This window comes from Onychomys torridus, chromosome 3 (assembly GCF_903995425.1).
Source record: "Onychomys torridus chromosome 3, mOncTor1.1, whole genome shotgun sequence".
Classification (NCBI taxonomy): Eukaryota; Metazoa; Chordata; class Mammalia; order Rodentia; family Cricetidae; genus Onychomys; species Onychomys torridus.
Window position 1 is genome coordinate 14,187,350 of NC_050445.1, and position 18,982 is coordinate 14,206,331.

The 18,982-nt window shown below is 41.1% G+C and overlaps 1 protein-coding gene across 3 annotated transcripts in view; it reads right to left on the reverse strand.

Annotated features, from left to right (window-relative positions):
* Positions 1–18,982, reverse strand: part of Pde1c (phosphodiesterase 1C) — a 497,292-nt gene that overhangs the window by 319,404 nt on the left and 158,906 nt on the right. For all 3 annotated transcript variants that reach the window (XM_036181396.1, XM_036181398.1, XM_036181397.1), the window contains one exon: positions 17,562–17,612. In XM_036181396.1, the coding sequence (XP_036037289.1) occupies positions 17,562–17,612 (51 nt within the window). The remainder of the gene's footprint in view (positions 1–17,561; positions 17,613–18,982) is intronic.

Below are 18,982 nucleotides of genomic sequence, written 5' to 3' on the forward strand. Positions count from 1 at the left end.
CCTGCCATCAAGACAACGTGAAAACGCAGAGAACACAAGGCAGCTACATCTGGTTCAGGCTTCAGCCAGTCTTGGGAAAAGTGAGATGGCTTTCCCCCGTCTTCATTTCCATCCCCATCCACAAACACTATCAAGGGAAACTGTTAGTCTTTGAAATGAGCAGTTTTGTGGGTATCCTGTGTAGCTCACCCAACCCAAGTTATCACCATTTTCATTATTTTGAACCTACTTTATAGCCCTGAAATTAAAGAAAACAGATGGGGAACATGATTTTTTGCCTACAGAAAAGGAACCTTATCAAGTGAAATATAACTAATTACTTCCTTGCAGATACTGACAAGTCTTGACAGTTTTATGTCTATTAAGCAAATTCATTTCTGCTTTCCTGGTGGCCTTAATTATCTGTCTGCCTTAGGATTCTTCTCTTTGCTGGATACTTACCTCATTACTATGACATATATAAAGAACTGATATAAAGAACTTAAGGTAGAAAAGACTGATTTGAGCTCATGGCATTGTAGGGCCCCTCCGTCATGGAGGGAAGGTGTGGAAAAAGAACTTATGTCAGACAGGAAGAAGAGAAGCTGAGATATAGGAAGAGACCAGGGCAAGATCTCAGGGACATATGCCTAGTGACTAATTCCTCCAACAAAGGCCCACCTTCTTTCATATGTTCAATAATGCCATCATATTATCTTTGAGGAGATTCATTACCTCAAATCCCTATGATTTAATTGTTTCTGGAAACACCCCACAGGCACACCTAGAGGTATATTTCACTCATGTCCTAGGCATCTATCAATCTGATCAAATTGACAACCGAGATGAAGTTTTGAATTTTCCAAACTATTTTAATGTTTTCCTGGTTTCTTTAACAATTAAATGAACCCACTGATGCATGTTTACTTTATATGTATGCTTTTTAAGAAATTAGCCTTTAGCAACTCAAAGGAGCCATGTTATCCATCTGCTGCCCCATCTTGAGGAATTCTTCTCTGATTAGGCTAACACCACCTACTGGCCACTTGGATTACCTGCAATACATTCATATACTAGATAGATATCTATGACATTGAACAATATCCCCAAAAGAAATAACTCTATATGCTAGTAAGGAATGAATTTCAAAATATATTTAAGGGGGGCAGCATGCATTAAAATTTATATGCTATTCTTTCTCCAGTAAGAAACAAAAAGAAGTATTTTTACAAAAAGCTAAAAAAAGAACAAAAAACTATGAAAATTACTATCTATAGTGGATGGAGTAGGAATAAGGAGATTAGGCTAGATATGAGAAAATGACTTCATATCTGTAAATATTTTACACTATTGAACTGTGTAAATGTTTAGTATTAAAAATAAATAAAAATGTAAAGTATATAAACAGAAACATGAATCTAACTATATGTCAAATTAATGATAGTTATAATTGAATATAGAGTGAACTATTATCTTCTGAAAGTTATAGTAGTATGCATCTTTAAAGGAATTTTAAAATCTTTGTGGCACTGTGAATTGAACCCAAGATTTTATACATGCTCTGCCAGAAGCCTACTACTAAGTTACTCCACCAGCCCTAAGAGATCAGTTCTAAAGGATATATGCACACACACACACTGGAAAAAAAATCTTAGACTTGGTGGTAATCGTGAGACAATAATCCTAAATTACATCACATGTAGGCTACAGAAAATTAGCAACTCCAATGAGGATGTTGGAAATCAGAGCTTTTATTTAAAAAGGAAAATCACATTTAAAAAATTGGTGAAGGAAGAGAAGAGACACATGGCTCTCTGTATGAACACACGATCATATTCAGTAGAAACTGAGAACATGTTTGATGAATGAACTATTATTCCAAAGGGGGAAAAACACAAAAATAGAAAGTGAGAAATGTGAGCAAAATTAGTTTCAGTTTTTTAAGTAAAAAATGTACCATAGGCAACAGAGCGGAAAAGAATCAGAGATGCTGAAATACAATACAAGAAAGATAGTGAGAAAAGGACCAAGGATGGCAAAGTACATCCAGCAAAGCAAGAGGAGAACCTGCGATGGCCAGATGCAGGAGGACTCCAGGGCAGAATCCTACCTCATACAAAGAAATAAGGCCTTTTGGGTCCACTCATCTAGGCCTATGGGATGGCCTCCACAGGACCAAAGAAGCCCTAGGGTAGAAATAGGGCCCTGGGGCAGCATCCAAATCTTGAATTGCTTCTAACATGTGACTTAGGTCCAATTTCCTTTTAGAAAGTGGATGGGCAGGAGCAGCTTCTTAGGAAGTGATCTCAGGAAGCAGCAGAAGGCAGTGAGAATAAATCATGGAATGAGAATGAAGCAAAGACAGATGCATCAGGGAGTTGTCATCATTGTGAGAATTTTCAACAGGCTTATAGTTTTCAAAAACAATATTTTAAAATCTGCCTTATATTCATGTATCAGATATGTCTCTTCCAGACAACTCAATAATATCCCTGAGTTGCCCTGTCTTAGTCTACTGACTCAGTTGTTACTTAACCCTGAAGGAGAAGTCCTCCTATCTGGGGTGTACTTTTCAAATAGAAGCCAAGAAATCCAGAACTGGTATTCCCCAACCAACTCCTATATTAGTCTCATACAGTCAGGGTAACTATTATCTAGCCCTATTCAAAGGCCAGATACTGAACAGCTAGGAGCGTCTCTGATATCCTAGAACCCATTTCAGACAGGCCAGTTTAAGCCTGTTTTTCTTGCCTTGTCTGTTCCTTCCCAGGAAAGCCACAATGATGCTCTTATGCACAGATCTGCATCTTCCTCTGCCACATGACCAACCCCAACATTCCCTGAGTGGTCCCAGACAACAAGATCCCCTCCTGTCTTCTCATGGTATCTGTGTGCCTAGTTAACTTTGATGTCAGTCCTCTGATGACCTCTTGAGTAAAACAATAACATAATCAAATGTATTTTAAGAACAGAAAGGGAGAACAAGGAATAAGAGACCATGATAAATGAAGACCACATGAGAACAGGAAGAAGCAAAGTGCTAGAGAGGTCCCCAGAAATCCACAATGATACATCCACTGTAGACTATTGGCAATGGTCGAAAGAAACCCTGATCTGACCTAGTCTGGTGATCAGCTGGCCAAACACCCTAACGGTCATGCTGGAACTCTCATCCAATAACTGATGGAAGTGGATGCAGAGATCCTCAGCCAGGCCCCAGGTGGAGCTCCAGGAGTCCAATTGTCGAGAAAGAGGAGGGACTGTAAGAGTGTGAATTTTTTAGAACAAGATTGGAAAAGTACAGGGACAAATAGCCAAACTAATGGAAACACATGAATTATGAACCAAAAGCTGTGGAGCCCCCAACTGGATCAGGCCCTCTGGATAAGTGAGACAATTGAATAGCTTGAACTGTTTGGGAGGCATCCAGGCTGTGGGACCAGGACCTGTCCTTAGAGCATGAGCTGGCTATTTGGAACCTTGGGCTTACACAGGGACACTTTGCTCAGCCTGGAAGGAGGGGTCTGGACCTGCCAGTACTGAATCTACCTGGTTGAATTGAATCCCCAGGGGAGTCTTGGCCCTGGAGGAGATGGGAATGGAGGGGAGGGGCTGGGGGGAAGGTGGGGGCAGGGTCGGGAGGGGGGAGGACAGGGGAACCCATGGCTGATGTATAAAATTAAAACACAAATATAATAAATAAAAAAGGGCAACTAGGGCTAGATTTTAGAAAGGTCTTCAGAGGAGCTGTCATTAATTTTCTGAATTATCTCAGTGAGAAATGGTGGAAGCAGCATCTTCCTCCAGGCTGCCATTGCCTGTGTGCAGGGGAACCACTTGGGTAATTCCCTGGCTTTCTTGGTTCTGTCTACACATGAGCATGGGATAACTCCTTCTTGGGTCAAGAATCTCTAGAGCAAACACCAAAAGACAAATGCAGGCCCAGCATTTGCTCAAAACAGGGCCCAGCAGAAGCAAAGCTAGGCCTAGTACAGAGTGTCCACAGTTTTGCATCCCAGAATGTAGTCAGAGTCCCCTGTCCCCTGATCTTCCCTAGGAGCACAGTAGGGTCTCTACACTGCTTCATCCCAGCTCACCCTGGTCGGAGCCTTCTGGACAACTGAGAAAGTGAACACGAACTGCTCCTCCGTCATGAATGTAGACAGAATAGTCTCCAGGGGCGCTGCAAAGCCTTCTCTGACGAAATGAAAACTAAAACTTCCCCCATTCTGATTTATTTTTAAACTGATTTTGAAAGCATGAAATGCTTCTGACTAAATAGAGACAAAATACAGAAACAGAATCACATGGGTCTTTTCCAATAATATCAAAAGCCCCATGAGGGAAATCATAGGTAAACTAAACCTTCAGGATACCAAAAATAATGTGGCTCAGGTGCAGGAGGCAAGCAGCTCCACTGGGCCCACTCCATCTCATCTGCTCCTGCTGCCTCCAAACCCAGCTGTGTGCTCCTCCGACCTATCCAATTCAGGACGTACCCATTCTCCTGCTCTCTCCTCTATGTCCCTGCTATAAATGCTTTCCCTTTCTTCACAATGACAGCTTTTTGTCTATCCCATAACCCTTCTAAACTGACTGTAAATCCACTTGATTCACAAACTCCACTAGCAGTTAGTTATCTGTAGCCTTAAGCACAGCACGAAAAGGAGCAGTCACATTCCAATGTGACGCCATCCAGGACTCACTATACACTGAAAGTGCTATGAAATCTGATGAGAACTGCCTAGTAACTATTGGCCTAATGCCTCTTCAAGTCCTGTTCAGCATTAGCACATTAAGCCTCCAGGAGATTGAATAACATGGATCACAGAATGAGAAAAAAGAACTGATCACTTTAACCAAAATTCTCTCTTTCCTCATTCCGGGTTCTGGGTGATACATCACACTCTTTATACTTTCACATAAGAGGAAACACAGATACACAATGTAGCTTAAGAATGGTCCGTGTTCCACACAGTCTTTTTACGCAGGAAACAAGATTCCCTGGGGGAGATCCTTGTCTCAGGCCTTGAGGAAGCAGTTTGTAGCTTTAGGGAAGGGAGCTCAGCTGCTGGGAGGAGGGACCACGCAAGGAAAGTTTAATGGGCTGAGGAAAGACAAGGAAGGGTGCCAGCAAATGAGAAGAAGGTAAATCAGAAGTCAGCGCTGATTCCTTTTGTACTGTGCCTCACGGAGGCAGCCTAATAAACTGTCGGCAGGAGGAGCCCAAGGTGATATGGTGATTCTATTTCATCCTGACAAGTGACTTATCAACTTGTTCTGGGTTTTTAAAAAATGTATAAAATCTCGGCTGACTGAGGCTGAGAATTTAGAGTCTTGCAAACAGGGAGCAGGGAGGAAATTTAATTCTCCAAAAAGGGAGCGGAAAATGTCTCTGTGGTTCCCAAAGTGTCTGCGGCATGACTTTGTATCCATCCTTCCCCTGAGATGAGGTTCTTCTCTGGAATTTTACTAAGACTGAAGGGATGGTACAGAAATCAGGGGAAAGGAGCAGTATGGCAGAGTCGAGCCACTGACGCTATTAAATTCCCTCGGGTCTGTCTAGAAGTCTATAACACCTGGAATGTCCTCCCAGCAAATTCCCTACTAGGCTTTATTTTTTTAATCAATTTAAGTAAGTATACAAAGAAAAGAGCTTCCTATGGCATCTGCATGTTTTGTTCTTATCCATCCCCCTCCCCACTGGCCTCCCTGTCCCCTGCACCCCTCTTGCTGGTACCTTGCCTTACGCCCTAATCAGCTTCCTCGGCTGTCCCCTCACACATATCCCAGCATTCCATTACCTCCCTGTAGAGCCCTCTCCCTTAAGATCTCTTCATCCCTTGTTATATTCTCCTTTTTAGTTTCATGACATCCCCCCAACACACATGCATGCACACACACTAAAATCTAGGCTCCACATATGACAGAAACATATGGCATTTGTCTTTCAGTCTGAATTTTTTATTATAATAATGACTTCTAGTTCCATCATATTTTTTTTAAAAAGGAGGATTTTGTTTTTCTTTACATTTTCATAAAATCCTAGGGTGTATAGATAGCATACTCTATCTATTTTCTATTGATGGACATCTTGAAGGAACCACATACAACTATAGGGTAGTTCTATTTACCAGCTATTGTGAATCTTGCAACAATCAACATGGATATACAAATATCTCTGGAGCAGGGCGTAGTGGGACATAGGTGCTATGAAAGAAGTCTGTGGTGGTAGTGTGTTCCCCAAAATAAGCTTATCTGGGGTCAGAGAACAGGACGGCCACAATATTAAACATGAAGATAGGCAGTGGTAACACACGCCTTTAATTCTAGAATTCCAGAGACAGAAATACCTCTGGATCTCTGAGTTCAAGGCCACATTAGAAACAGCTAGGCATGGTGACACATGCCTTTAATCACAGAAATCCAACCTTTAATCCCAGGGAGTGATGGCAGAAAGTAGAAAGATACATATGGCATGAGGACCAGGAACTAAGTTAGTTAAGCATTTGGCTGGTTTAGCATTCAGGCTTTGGAGCAGCAGTTCAGCTGAGAGTCATTGGGATGAGGACACAGAAGCTTGCAGTCTGAGGAAACAAGACCAGCTGAGGAACTGGCGAGGTGAGGAAGCTGTGGCTTGTTCTGCTTCTCTGATCTTCCAGCAGTCACCCCAATAACTGGCCTCGGGTTTGATTTTATTAATAAGAACTTCTAACAATTCTACTACAGAAGTGAGCAGGTAGAGCAGAGATGGAGTGTTATAAAGCATAGCCTCATGGCCATGCAGAGCTCCTACATCGTCCTCAAAGTCTATTTACAGATTAATCTGATGCAGCAGATCATCAGACAGTGAGACCATCAGTTCTAAGAGGAAAATTCTTGATGGTTCTTTATCCATATAAAAAGAATGAGCCTGTTCAACAGAGTAGTAAAGCAGGCAAGATTAAAGGGCCGTTGTGTCCAATAGCATTCTAAAACTCCACTGGACAGACATCTGATGATGTTAGTGTAATATGAGGGCATTGGTTAGATGAATAGTTGAGAGTCACATGAGAGCATTTTAAAAGTTTTCTACAGTTTATATTTTTACTAATTCAGACACTCATAACCCATCCCCAACATTTAGGGAAAATTTTTTTAATGCATAACTACCTTGAAACAAGTTATAGTCTGCAAAGCATGCAGACATTCATGATTCACCATCTGCTGGATGACTTGTATGTAAATCTACCTACTATTCCTTTGGGACATTTCAGGGCTGATTTTTAACTTTGTGATAAAAACTTGGGGGGAATGAATTCAGAGCTATAGTACATACAAAAGAACTATGAATACTCCGAAAAATATGACACACTAACCTTCGACCTTAAACGACATGTGTTCTGTAGTCAAAAATAAATGTGTTTGAAACCAATTGCTTGGAAATACAGTAAAATAGAGAACTTTTTCCCCTTTGGTAATAAAATAAATAGAGTAGGTCATCCTCTGGCAATAAGCTACTCAGAGAAAATAATTGTGACTTACTCATCTTTACACCTCTGAAGCCAAGGTTGATTCTCAAGGTTAAGTTTTTATCTGTTTCTAAGCTGCCTGTATCTCAAATTGTAGGCACCACATGAAAATGTTGTATGAACATCTCATCAACCTTGTCTTCCTCCCCAGCAGCTTCCATTATATTGGGTGTGCTTCGAATTTCTGACTCAAGTAGCTCCCCCCCGTCCTGATTTCCTACCTGCTCTGCTGGATTAGGAGACTGACCTCCACAAGACTTATTGACTTGGAAGACAGACCATTTGTGGTGGTTTGAAACAAAATGGCCCCCAAAGGGAATGGCACTATTAAGAGATGTGGCCTTGTTGGAGGAATTATGTCACTGTGGGGGGTGGGCTTTGAGGTCTCCTATGCTCAAGCTACACCCATTGAGACAGTGCACTTCCTGTTGCCCATGGATCAAGATACAAAACTCTCAGCTCCTTCTCCAGCACCATGTCTGATTACATATCACCATGTCCCACCATGAAGATAATGGACTAAACCTCTGAAATTGTAAGCTCCATCCCCCAATTAAATATTTCCCTTTATAAGAGTTGCTGTGGTCATGGTGTCTCTTCACAGCAATAGCAAACCTAACTAAGACACTGTTCCTTCAAGGACCCCAAGAGCTGCACCTGAAAATGTAAGAATTTCAACAGAGCCCTCAATCCCAAGAGATGGCCAGGGAGCTGTTCACAGTCTATGCAGGATGGAGCACCTCTGCCAACTGGGCTCCAATGCAAGTTTAGCCAAGACCTAATATATATCAATGATTTATAGCAATAAGTCATGGGAGTTGTTTTATTGCTGTGTCCATGTAACTTTTTTACAGATACCCAATATTCCAGTACAACTTGTTGAAAAGGCCATATTTCCTCCATTGAATTGCTCTTGCAGTGTTGTTGAAAATGTTAGGTGTGTTCCTATGAGTCCATTTCTGGCTTTGCCATTCTTTTTGGCTGACTTGTGGATTTATCACTTGGTCTTGATTATTATGTCTTGAAATCAAATAGAGTAGTCCTTAAGTGTTTTTCAAAATTGTTTGACTTTCTGGTTTTATTTATTTTTCTATATAAATTACAGAATATATAAAACTCTGTATTTATATAAAATCTTGATAGTATTTTGGTGGGAACTGTGTTAAATCTGGATATCAATACAGGAACAGGTAATGTTTTTAATATGTTGTATCTTTCCATCTATGAGCACATCATGGTCATGTACCATGTAACAGTTTGGTGAACAACAGACTGTATATACAATGGCAGTCCCAGTATATCATACCATAATGGCATCATTGTGTACATATCTCCCAGGTATATGTTCACACAATGAAAAATCACCTAGCAGTGTGTTTCTAGAATATGTCACCATAATTTAGGGGTGAATTATCTGATGTCTTGCACTTTGAGGTTCTAGGATTCCTCTCATGAGTACTGCAGTGTCGGTATAAGTCTTGGGTCTACATCTTTGCATCTGACCTAGTTAGAGTACTTATAAACATCATTGTCTCATTTTTTCTATCTAGTATACAGCAATACAATGAGTTTGCATGTTTATCTTGTACAATACAACATTACTGAACTCACTTTTTAGCTGTTGAACTTTGGATAGATTCTTTGGTGTTTTCTACATAGAAGCAATAGTGTCATTTGTAAGTGGGAAATTTGTATTTCTTCCTTTCTGATAGGCTTTTTAAATTTGTTATGCTTCCATTGAGGCACCAGCTAGAACAGAGGAGTCTTGGCCCTGGAGGAGATGGGAATGGAGGGGAGGGGCTGGGGGAAGGTGGGAGCAGCGGTAGGAGCGGGGAGGACAGGGGAACTCATGGCTGATGTATAAATTAAAACACAAATATAATTTTTAAAAAAAGAAAAAAATGTTGAACAGTGATGATATGACATACTTGCTTTGTTCCCAATTATAGGGGATAGCATCCATCCTTTCGTTCTTCAGTTAACTGCAGGGGTTCTCTTTCTACATACTCTTTATCTAACCAATAGACCACCCTAAAATCTGAGATTATGTTTACTATGGGGAGTTGCCAAGTGGTTCTCAATGTTCTTTCTGCATCAATGGTATGATATTGTGTGATTTTCCTACTCTAGCCTATTAGTATAGTGGGCTATATTGACTGATTTTCAGAATTGTCAATGATCTTGCTATCCCCAGAGTTAACACCAGCTGGTTGAAATCTATTTCTCAAATATACACATATCACATATTATTAGGGACTATTTGCTAATACTCTGCTGAGGATATTTGCATTTATAATTATAAGACTTTGGTCTGTAATCTCTTCTGGTGCCATCTTTGTCTGCTATTGCCATCAAGACAATGCTAGCTTCATAAATTAGCCTTCAGTTTCCTCAAAGAAATGGTAAAAAGTTGATCTTTGTTTGCTTTGTTTTACAGTCTCCAGCCACACCTGTGAACCTAAAATTTATATTAGTGAGGTTTCTAATCACGTAATAGTACTGTTGAATGTGTTTCAGTTTGGATAAGTTATGTATTTTTGTAAGAGTGAAGTATATTTCATCTAAGCCCTGGAGTTTATCTACTGCAGAGATATTGTCTCTCTGATACCTGCTGGCCATGATATCATGTTTCATTTTTTATATGTGTGATTTGCTAGAAGTCTCTCAATCTTATGGATCTTTTGAAGACCAATCTCTTTGTTGTCTTTATTTTTATACTCACAGTCAAGTGTTGTTTAACACTTGGGGATTTATTTTTAGAAATACAGTTAGTCTGTTTCTTCATTGTGCCAGCATCATAAAGTACATGAAGGCAGCTTGTCACTCAGTTTCAAGTACAGAAGCTTTACACCTTCTGGGACTGCCATGATAGAACGTAGTCCATCCTTATACAGCACATCCATTTATCTTGGTTTTTAATGTCACTAATTATTGCTCTTGACTTTATTATTTACTTCATGGTGATTGATTTTGGCTTGTTTAGCTCTTTTTCAATGTTCTGAAGATTGATTTTACACTTCTTTTAAATACATGCATACATTCAGGTACAACAAACTTTCCCTTCGATCCCGTTTGAGCAAAGTATACATTTTGAGTACCATAAACTTTGACAAACTGCATCTTTATCCTGACTCAATACAGCATGATTTTATTCTTCTTAAGACCTCATCTTCATGATTGAAGTGTGGTGTTAACTTCCAGTTGTTTGAAGATCTACCTCTTGGGGTTTTCTTATTGGTTCCATTATAGCTTAGAGATCACATTCTGCACAATTTCTATTCTTTTAAGTTTCTTAAGATTGTTTTGTGACCTAGAGTCAGACTATCTTGGGATGTATCCTTTGTATACTTGGGAAGGAAATGCATATTTGGCAGTTACTGAATGAAGGATTCATTTAATAACAATTAAATACTGCTGATTGTTGATGATTTTGAGGTCCATAACCTTTCTTTTGTGTGTTCTGTGTATGATTGAAGGAGGTTGAAACCTCTAATTGTGTAGCTAGCTATCTGTTTCTCATTTTAGCTCTGTCAGGTTCTGCTTCACAGCTTAGTCACTGGTAAATAGACATCAAAGATTGGTGTCTTCCTGGTGAGCTGCTCACTGCCATGACACAATGTTCTTGACTCTTGATTGCATGGTCTCTAACATGCCTTTGCTCTGAGGATATACTAGAGATTTCCATTGATTAATGCTAACATGGCCCTCTTTTTCCATTCTTTAACTTTCAACTTGCTTAAATGGTTATATTTGTTTCTTATAGGAAATACATAGCTGGTCATGTTTTGTAATTGACTATGAAAATCTGCCCATTAATTGCTATACTTAGATCATTTTAATGCAATGTATTTATGCTGGGGACTTACATTTGCTTTGTTTGTGTTTTCAACCCTCTATTCCTCCTGAGACTTACTTGAATACTTTTAGAATTCCATTTTATCTACATGGTACCTCTGTAGTTTTCTAAGTAGGTATACTGGATACTGAATTATAAATTGGATAAATAATGTAATAATAAATACTATAAAATGTCTTATAGAGTGATTGTTTGCCAATTCAAGTATAGAACCATTAATATTCACTTATATCCCTTTGTTTTCCCAATATGAAATATAATTATATTTTTAATAGTACACATACTAATTATGATATTTGCTTTATGTACACTTAGAACCACATCAGGTAATCTTGTGATTTGTCTTCAAATACTGTAAGTAATCTAGAAAATCCAGAGATGAAACTTTATTTACTTGTACTTGTTTTTTGCTGTTCTTCCTTTCCTGGTCTTGAAAGGCTTTTCACTTTAAGTTTCCTTTTGTTTAATAACTTCGTTTAGCCTGATTTTTGTCTTTATCTTCTAATGTGTAGATTGTTGCTTCATTCCAGGGGAATATCCTGCTGGTTGCAAGTTTTTGGGGTGGCAATTCTTTCAACACTTGGAAACATTGTGTTTCTATGCTTCCGGTGAGGAATCTACCCTAATTCACATTGATTTCCCTCTACCAGCCAATTAATTGTCTGTTTTCTCTGGCTGCTTTCAAGATTCCACTTGAATTTTTTTAGAAGATGGAGTCAGTGTGTCTTGGCATGGAATTTACTTGTCTTACTCTCTGACACACAAGCAGAGAAAGATAGGATACTATCTCATCACTGTAAAGTGAATGTGCATAAGGTTCCCACTAGGCTGCCACTGTTCCATTGATACCCAGAAAACAGAAAGAGAGGTAGAATTCCTTGTCCCATGTGTGGTCTCTACTGATACATTGATAAGGATGACACCATGGTGGCTGGGCAATGATGTGATAGCTCTTCACCAGGACCCTCTGGTAGCACCCATCAGGAAGGCAGAGGGATGCTCATCTCCTGGCAGATAGAACTAGAATGCAGAGGAAAGCCATAGCTCCCCCAGCTCATCTGTTCTGAGGCTACCCTCACAAGGGTGTTGTTCCACCTTACTACAGCTTTGTAAGGCTGAGCATCCAAGTTTTCCAATCAGCATTTTTTTGGTATGGGTTAGGATAAGACCAGTGTGTGTGTGTGTGTGTGTGTGTGTGTGTGTGTGTTATTTGACTAGAATAGTGATTATTTTCTCAAACATCTTCTATATCACTAGACTTCCTCTTTCTCACTCTTCACAGAACAGTAGCCACCCTAAGTACATCCTAGCTTGCAGCAGGTAGAAGCCACATTGTCTTTGATGATATAACTTGCCAAGACACATTATATTATTTCTGCTACATTAACAGTAGAAGATGCAGGCTTAGGTCTCAGTATGAGGTTTAGTGGTCTCACACTCTAAAAAGAACATGTGGGATGGGAAAGATGCAAACGCTTTTGGAAAACAAAATCTGCTGTGTTTTAAAAGTCCAATTTAGGTTTCAGATCCAGTTCCCCATAGTGCATAATCCAAATTCTATCATTACATAGGCATTAAAACATGATACCAAAGGCTATGGAAAAGATATGGAATCGGTGTGAATATAACTAGCTATACTGATATTAAATTCTTCCTTCATTGTTAGAACCCATGAGGTTCTTTCTTTTTATTATAAATCACTTTTAAATGTTTTATTCAGTATTTCTTTGTGCATTTAAAAAATGAAAGTGTTTTCAAGTTATCCAAATGTATCTTTGGCTGGAACTTAAAACACCATCTTAATTTTTTACACACCAAGAGAGTAAAAAGAAGACAAATTCGGAGTGGAATCGTCAGATCATGTCTTACTTGCCCTCTCTGGAGTCATACAGCACACTCAAAACCTTCTAATCTTGCTTTTTAATCATTTAAGGTTCACATGTGGGCTTTAGGAGCAGATACTGTTATCTCCTCTTGGGGGATCAGAAACTGATCTGCAGTTAGACAAAAAGCATACTCTATTCTGCATCCTGGATCTGTCTCCAACCCCACCAGTATTTAGTCCTTCCAATGACATCACTGGCTCTCAAGTTCTGGTGTGACAAAATTTGCTAAAACACAGGTAATGAGGACCCCAATGCTCTCCACATCAGCGGAAAGTAGAATGTGATCTGAGAATCTGCATTTCTAGAAAGATCCTGGGACTCCACATGAGAACCATGGACCTGCCATATCCATCACCTGTAGACAGTCTAGAGCCATCCATCATTGGATAACTATGAAACAGAGAAGCTCAGATCCTGAAGAATGTTCAGGAGAGACCTAGAGGAGGTGCTGAAGTATTAGAAATACTTTGGAGTATATATAAGAAACCAAAACAAAACAAAACAAAAATTCTCAAATCCAGCTTCTGTTCCCTCCCACACCTCTGCTTTTTTTTTTTTTTTTAGCTTTATTGAGAAATAATCAATATCTGAAAGTACATTAATTTAAAGTATACATTTTGACATTGAGTCATAAGCATATACCCACGATGCCTTCACCACCATCAGGGTACTACTAAGCACATCCATCCTTCACCTCCAAAGCAGCCTCTTGTCCATCTGGTTTTTCGTTTGTTCTGGTTTCTTGGGGCTTGTGGTTTGAGGATGGAGTCACAAGCTATCCCTTAACATGCTTTACGCTGTGAACAGCAGATCTCAAAGATTTGCTCATCTTTCCTAACTGAAACTTTATACCCACTGAAAACAACTTCCCACCCTCTACTCACACCATCACCCAGTAGTCACTTTCTCATCTCTGTTTCTATGAGTTTGCCACTTCAGCCTGCATAAAACCTTGCATGCTGCTGAGGCCGTCTCCCCTGGGTTCCTTACACCGTTTCCACAATGCACATCCCTAAGAATACTGACAGCCCAGCCACTAGCTGCAGCCCACAGCCCAGTTCTTCCTTCTTGATATCCTGGTTCCAGATTCCATCCCTTCCAAACTCAGGCTCCCCTTGTATGTGACAGCCCTTCCTAATGGTGACAATCTCAAAAACATTCTCTGGACCCAAGCATCGCCTGTCACAACTGAAGCGTCACCAGCAGAATGTGCTGTCTTGGCCTCTGTCTCAACCCTGCCCCAGTGATTATGCCAACGCACATCGCTGCTTCTCCTGCCCACAGCTGCAGGGGAAGGGACCTATTTCATCCAGAGCAAAGACCCTCAGTGTCCCCTCTAGCTTCATCTGCCATCTTCCCTAATCACCAGAGCTCTTCAACAGAAGGTCTGTCTCCATCAACATCTATGCTTTGCCCTCCCAAAGAAGATGGGCCAAATCTAAAGGCATTAATTACTAATCAGCTTCAATTTCTTCTGCTGCTTCTAAAATCACGATTTTCTTTCATTTTTATTTTATGTGTGAAGGTGTTTTGCCTGCAGGTATGTCGGTGTGTGGCCAGAAGAGGGCATAGGGTCCCCTAGAACTGGAGTTATGGCAGATCTAAGCCACTATGTGGGTTCTGGAAATGATATAGGTCCTCTGGAAGGTCAACCAGTGCTTTCTTAACCACTGACCGATCTCTTCAGTCCGAAAACCACTATTTTTTTTCAATGATTGCTCATTTCAGGGAGAAATCATTCTCCCACCATCTAGAGAAGCAATGAGAACTTCAGAATAAATCTGTGTGACTATGTAAACTATGGGAACACTGTGTCCTCTGAGTGTCTCTTGAGTGCCCTGGACCTCCTTCACAGGACTAGTCCAAAGCAGCATGCAACATCTTGGGGCCCCTGGAGTGTAGCAGTACACACAGTCTGAACTTGTCCTGCCACACTGTGGCTGGGCCTGAACACTACACGTGGCTCTTATTCTCTGACAAGGGGGATAGCTTTTCTAAGAGTAGAAGCCACTTTCTCTACATATCAGCCCTTCTGACCCTTCCAAACACAGGAGTAAAAGGCCAGAGTGATGCTGATAGGGCCCCAGTCTCAAGATGGCTACCCTCCACAATAGATGCCCTTTTCAAACGATGACCTCTGCACTATCTGCCCATGGTTCTTAGGAAGATGCTCTGATTGAAGCCAGGCTGATCAAAAGTCAAAGCTAGAGCTTGAAATGAAGGAGAAGATAGAACCTGACATCCCCCAGGACCCATTCCTCACCCTGATGCTTCTTCCTTCTCCCAACTGGGTCCAGCCCTCACAGCAAAGGCTCCTGGTTGTCATACCATTGGATAACATATCCTCACTGGGCTTTCCACCTATCTCTGTCTTGTTAAATGCAAAAGATAAAAGACACAATCCTTTATCTTCCCACCTCCAGAGTATCACCCGGGTTCTGGCCCTCCATTCATCCTACCATTCTCCCGGCATGGCACATAAATAGCGGTAACTCAACAAAGGTACAGTGAGAATTTTCTTCCCTTACTAAATTCCGTCAATTCCCCTCTCTCTAGGACTTGCTACCAAAAGATACAGCACCTAACACCCCCCTCTGGCGTTCTCCCAGGGTACTGCACTCTGTCAAGACACTGCTTTCCGGCTCTGAGTTGGCCTTGCCTCACAGGATTGCTGAGAACCATTTTTCCTGTGTAGGCTTTTGCCCCTGATCAGTGTCCTCACTGATCTCTAGCTAATAATTCATCATGTGACATGCCATCCTTTCGAATCAATCCATAACTTAGAAGCTGTAGAAGTTACCTACAAGAGAAATCACCTTTTCTGTCCATAAAGGGACTTATGGCTCCAAGCCTTCTGGCTTCATGGTACAAGGACCCCTTTCTCCTCCCACACCTGTGATGTGTCAGGAACTCCTAACAAGGTAAATCCTGCATATGGCATGATCAAGTTACCACTCCAGATTGCTCCTCCTCCTGGCTGTTGCTCAAGGAGATGAAAAAGTAAAAATAAAAGGGATATCCATCATCCTCACTGACATACTTATTTTGGAAATCGTGGTTCTAAGTAGGAGGACAGTGAAAAATAGGGCCCATGAGGAGTTTTCATTGTAGTGTCTACAACTCAAGCATTTAGTGCTCTGTCATTAAGCAGACATCATTACAGTTCTATAAAAACCATCTCTGGTTAAATCAACCCTAAAAGTTGAAACTTTCTGAAGACAGTGAGAGCAGCATTTAGAGGAATCCCTATAAATAGAAAAATTATACTTTCAACTTGATGTGTTACGATCTAGTCATGTCACACCTGGGTATTGTCAACCCCACGTGGGGTGAAACAACGATGGGATGGGATGTCAACAATTTTGTAAAAGTTATTAATTCCATTTTTCAGATTGGAAGTCCAGGGCCCAGGAAAGCATAAGGAAAATTAAGGAAAAGCAAGTAAGGCAGTAATCGTGTTGTGGTAAGGGGTATCTCCATCTGCTTTTATTTAAGAGCCAACCACCTCTCCACTTGAAGCAGAGCAGATTTACAGGGCATCCTCCCCAGCCCTTGTCTGGCTCCAGCATCCCCACTGCCTCCACAGGAACCCATTCATTCCGGGGCATCCACAAATTTGCTGTGTAATTTACTGATCACATGGGCGTGGAAACCTTTGAGAAGCTCTGGATGACTGTGTTCTTTTCTAGATCAAGACCTGGACAGATCTGGTGGGAAACAACAGCCTGGCTGCAGCCTTGGGAATATTCCCGAGCCCAAGGGAAGGCATTCAATCCATCTGAGCTGCAAAGCGTCCCCAAGACTGTGGTGTAAGTGCACAAATCCACGTGGGTTGCAATGATGCTTTACACACGGATAGACCTAGTGGTGAGTGAAGCTTCCTCCCTTCAGCACCACTGAGCCACCTCCCTGTAGTGCACTCGGAGGATATGCCCTAGATAGCACCTCTCAAACTGTGCTGTGAACGAGAAACAACAAGGGTTTTCTTCAAATACAGGCCCTGTGTCAGGAGGTTGGGAGTGGGAGCCCGGGGCTCTACATTTCTCAAAAGCAAGTATAAGACTGATTTGGCTGCTCTAGAAACTAAGCTTCAAAACACAAAGCCCTAGAGCACAGCTTGGAGACCACAGTTCTGAGGACCAAAAAGCCCATGGCTGGGAGTAGCTCACGGATGGTGCGGCTGAAGTGCAATATTAACCAGCAGGAGACATTTCCTACATCACTGTTTGATGACACCTCACAGAATCATAGAGGTAAATCAGGTGCGCAAAGGCCTCCAGGGAACAGGTTCTAAGAGAGCCCAGGAAGAGTGAAGCAAGATTTACTCACGGGAGAAGCGGGCAAGTGGACGGGCATTCTTATCTCCTGCTTCATTTGCAACTGGGGGAAAAAACAGAGGACATAGTTAACAACGAGGCACATGAAAGGAGACCATATACATCCCCCCCCCAAAAAAAAATCATAAGCTATTGCCAATGCTATTTATTGGTTACCCTCTACAACCTGAAGGTAAAGTTCTGTTGCTGAAAACACCACTTTCTTATTTCATCGAACATGTAGTGTGAAATCTAGTTGGCCCCCAACTAGAAGCTATTCCCTACTGACTAGCATTCAGGGTGCTCGAAGGTACTTTGCCCACTACTGGAAGAGAAAAGTAATCACAGACTGATACAATAGGGGTACACATGTTGTAGGAATAACCAACCACTTTTTTTTATTGGATTTAAGGCCCACTCCGTGATATGTAATCCATACCCGACACTAGTTATGAGACCAAGAACAGGAGACAAGATCAGTCATAGAGCCTAATGGAAAACCTCCTACTATTGTTCTACTAAATGAACACAGCAACAAAATGACTCTTAATGGCATACGTTACACCCATAGATCAGTGCTCCACTCAACCCTCCTCGGAGAAGTTCTTGTAGTAGACGGCTACTAACAAAGAGATCCACAACTGGACAATAGGCAGACAGTGAGAGACCTTGGAGCACTCAGCCCTAACTGGGATGCCTTCATCAAACCCCTTCCTCAAGGGATCTATGTGGAGAAGGAAACAGAGAGATTGTAAGAGCTAGAGGTAGGGAATAATGTCAAGGAAACACCGACTTTCTGACATAACAGGCCTGAGGCACATAGGGACTCACTGAGGCTGTGACAACAAGCACAGGGCCATCACACACATTCCAGACAGACAAAAATCCCAGCAAGAGATGTGAAAGTGGACACACCCCTAACTGAGAAGCTACTTGTAAATGATAGCTAATAAAGTACACACAAGGTGTATCAGCCACACTCCAGGGCAGGCCTCCTTCCTGCTCAGGAGTAGTTAGCTGAAACAAACAGACTCCAGGGTTTTGTATGTTTTTTTGTTTTGTTTTTGTTTGTTTTGTTTGTTTTGTTTTTGCTTGTTTGGTTTGACTTTTTTTTTTTTTTTTTTTTTTTTTTTGTCCTTTTGGTTTTTGTTTTGTGTAAGGGAGAACATGCAGTTGGATGGTAGAGAGCTGGAAAGAACTTGGGGTCAGGGAAAGAATATGATCAAAATATACCGTATGAGAAAAATTTTATTTTCGTTTTTCAAGACAGGGTTTCTCTGTGTAAGAGCCCTGCTGTCCTGAAACTCTCTTTGTTTTGGCCTTGAAATCACAGAGATCTGCCGGCCTTTGCCTCCTGAGTGTTGGGATTAAAGGCATGTGCTACCACATCCAGCTAAGTTTATTTGTTTTAATCAAATTTTTAAAAAGAACAAG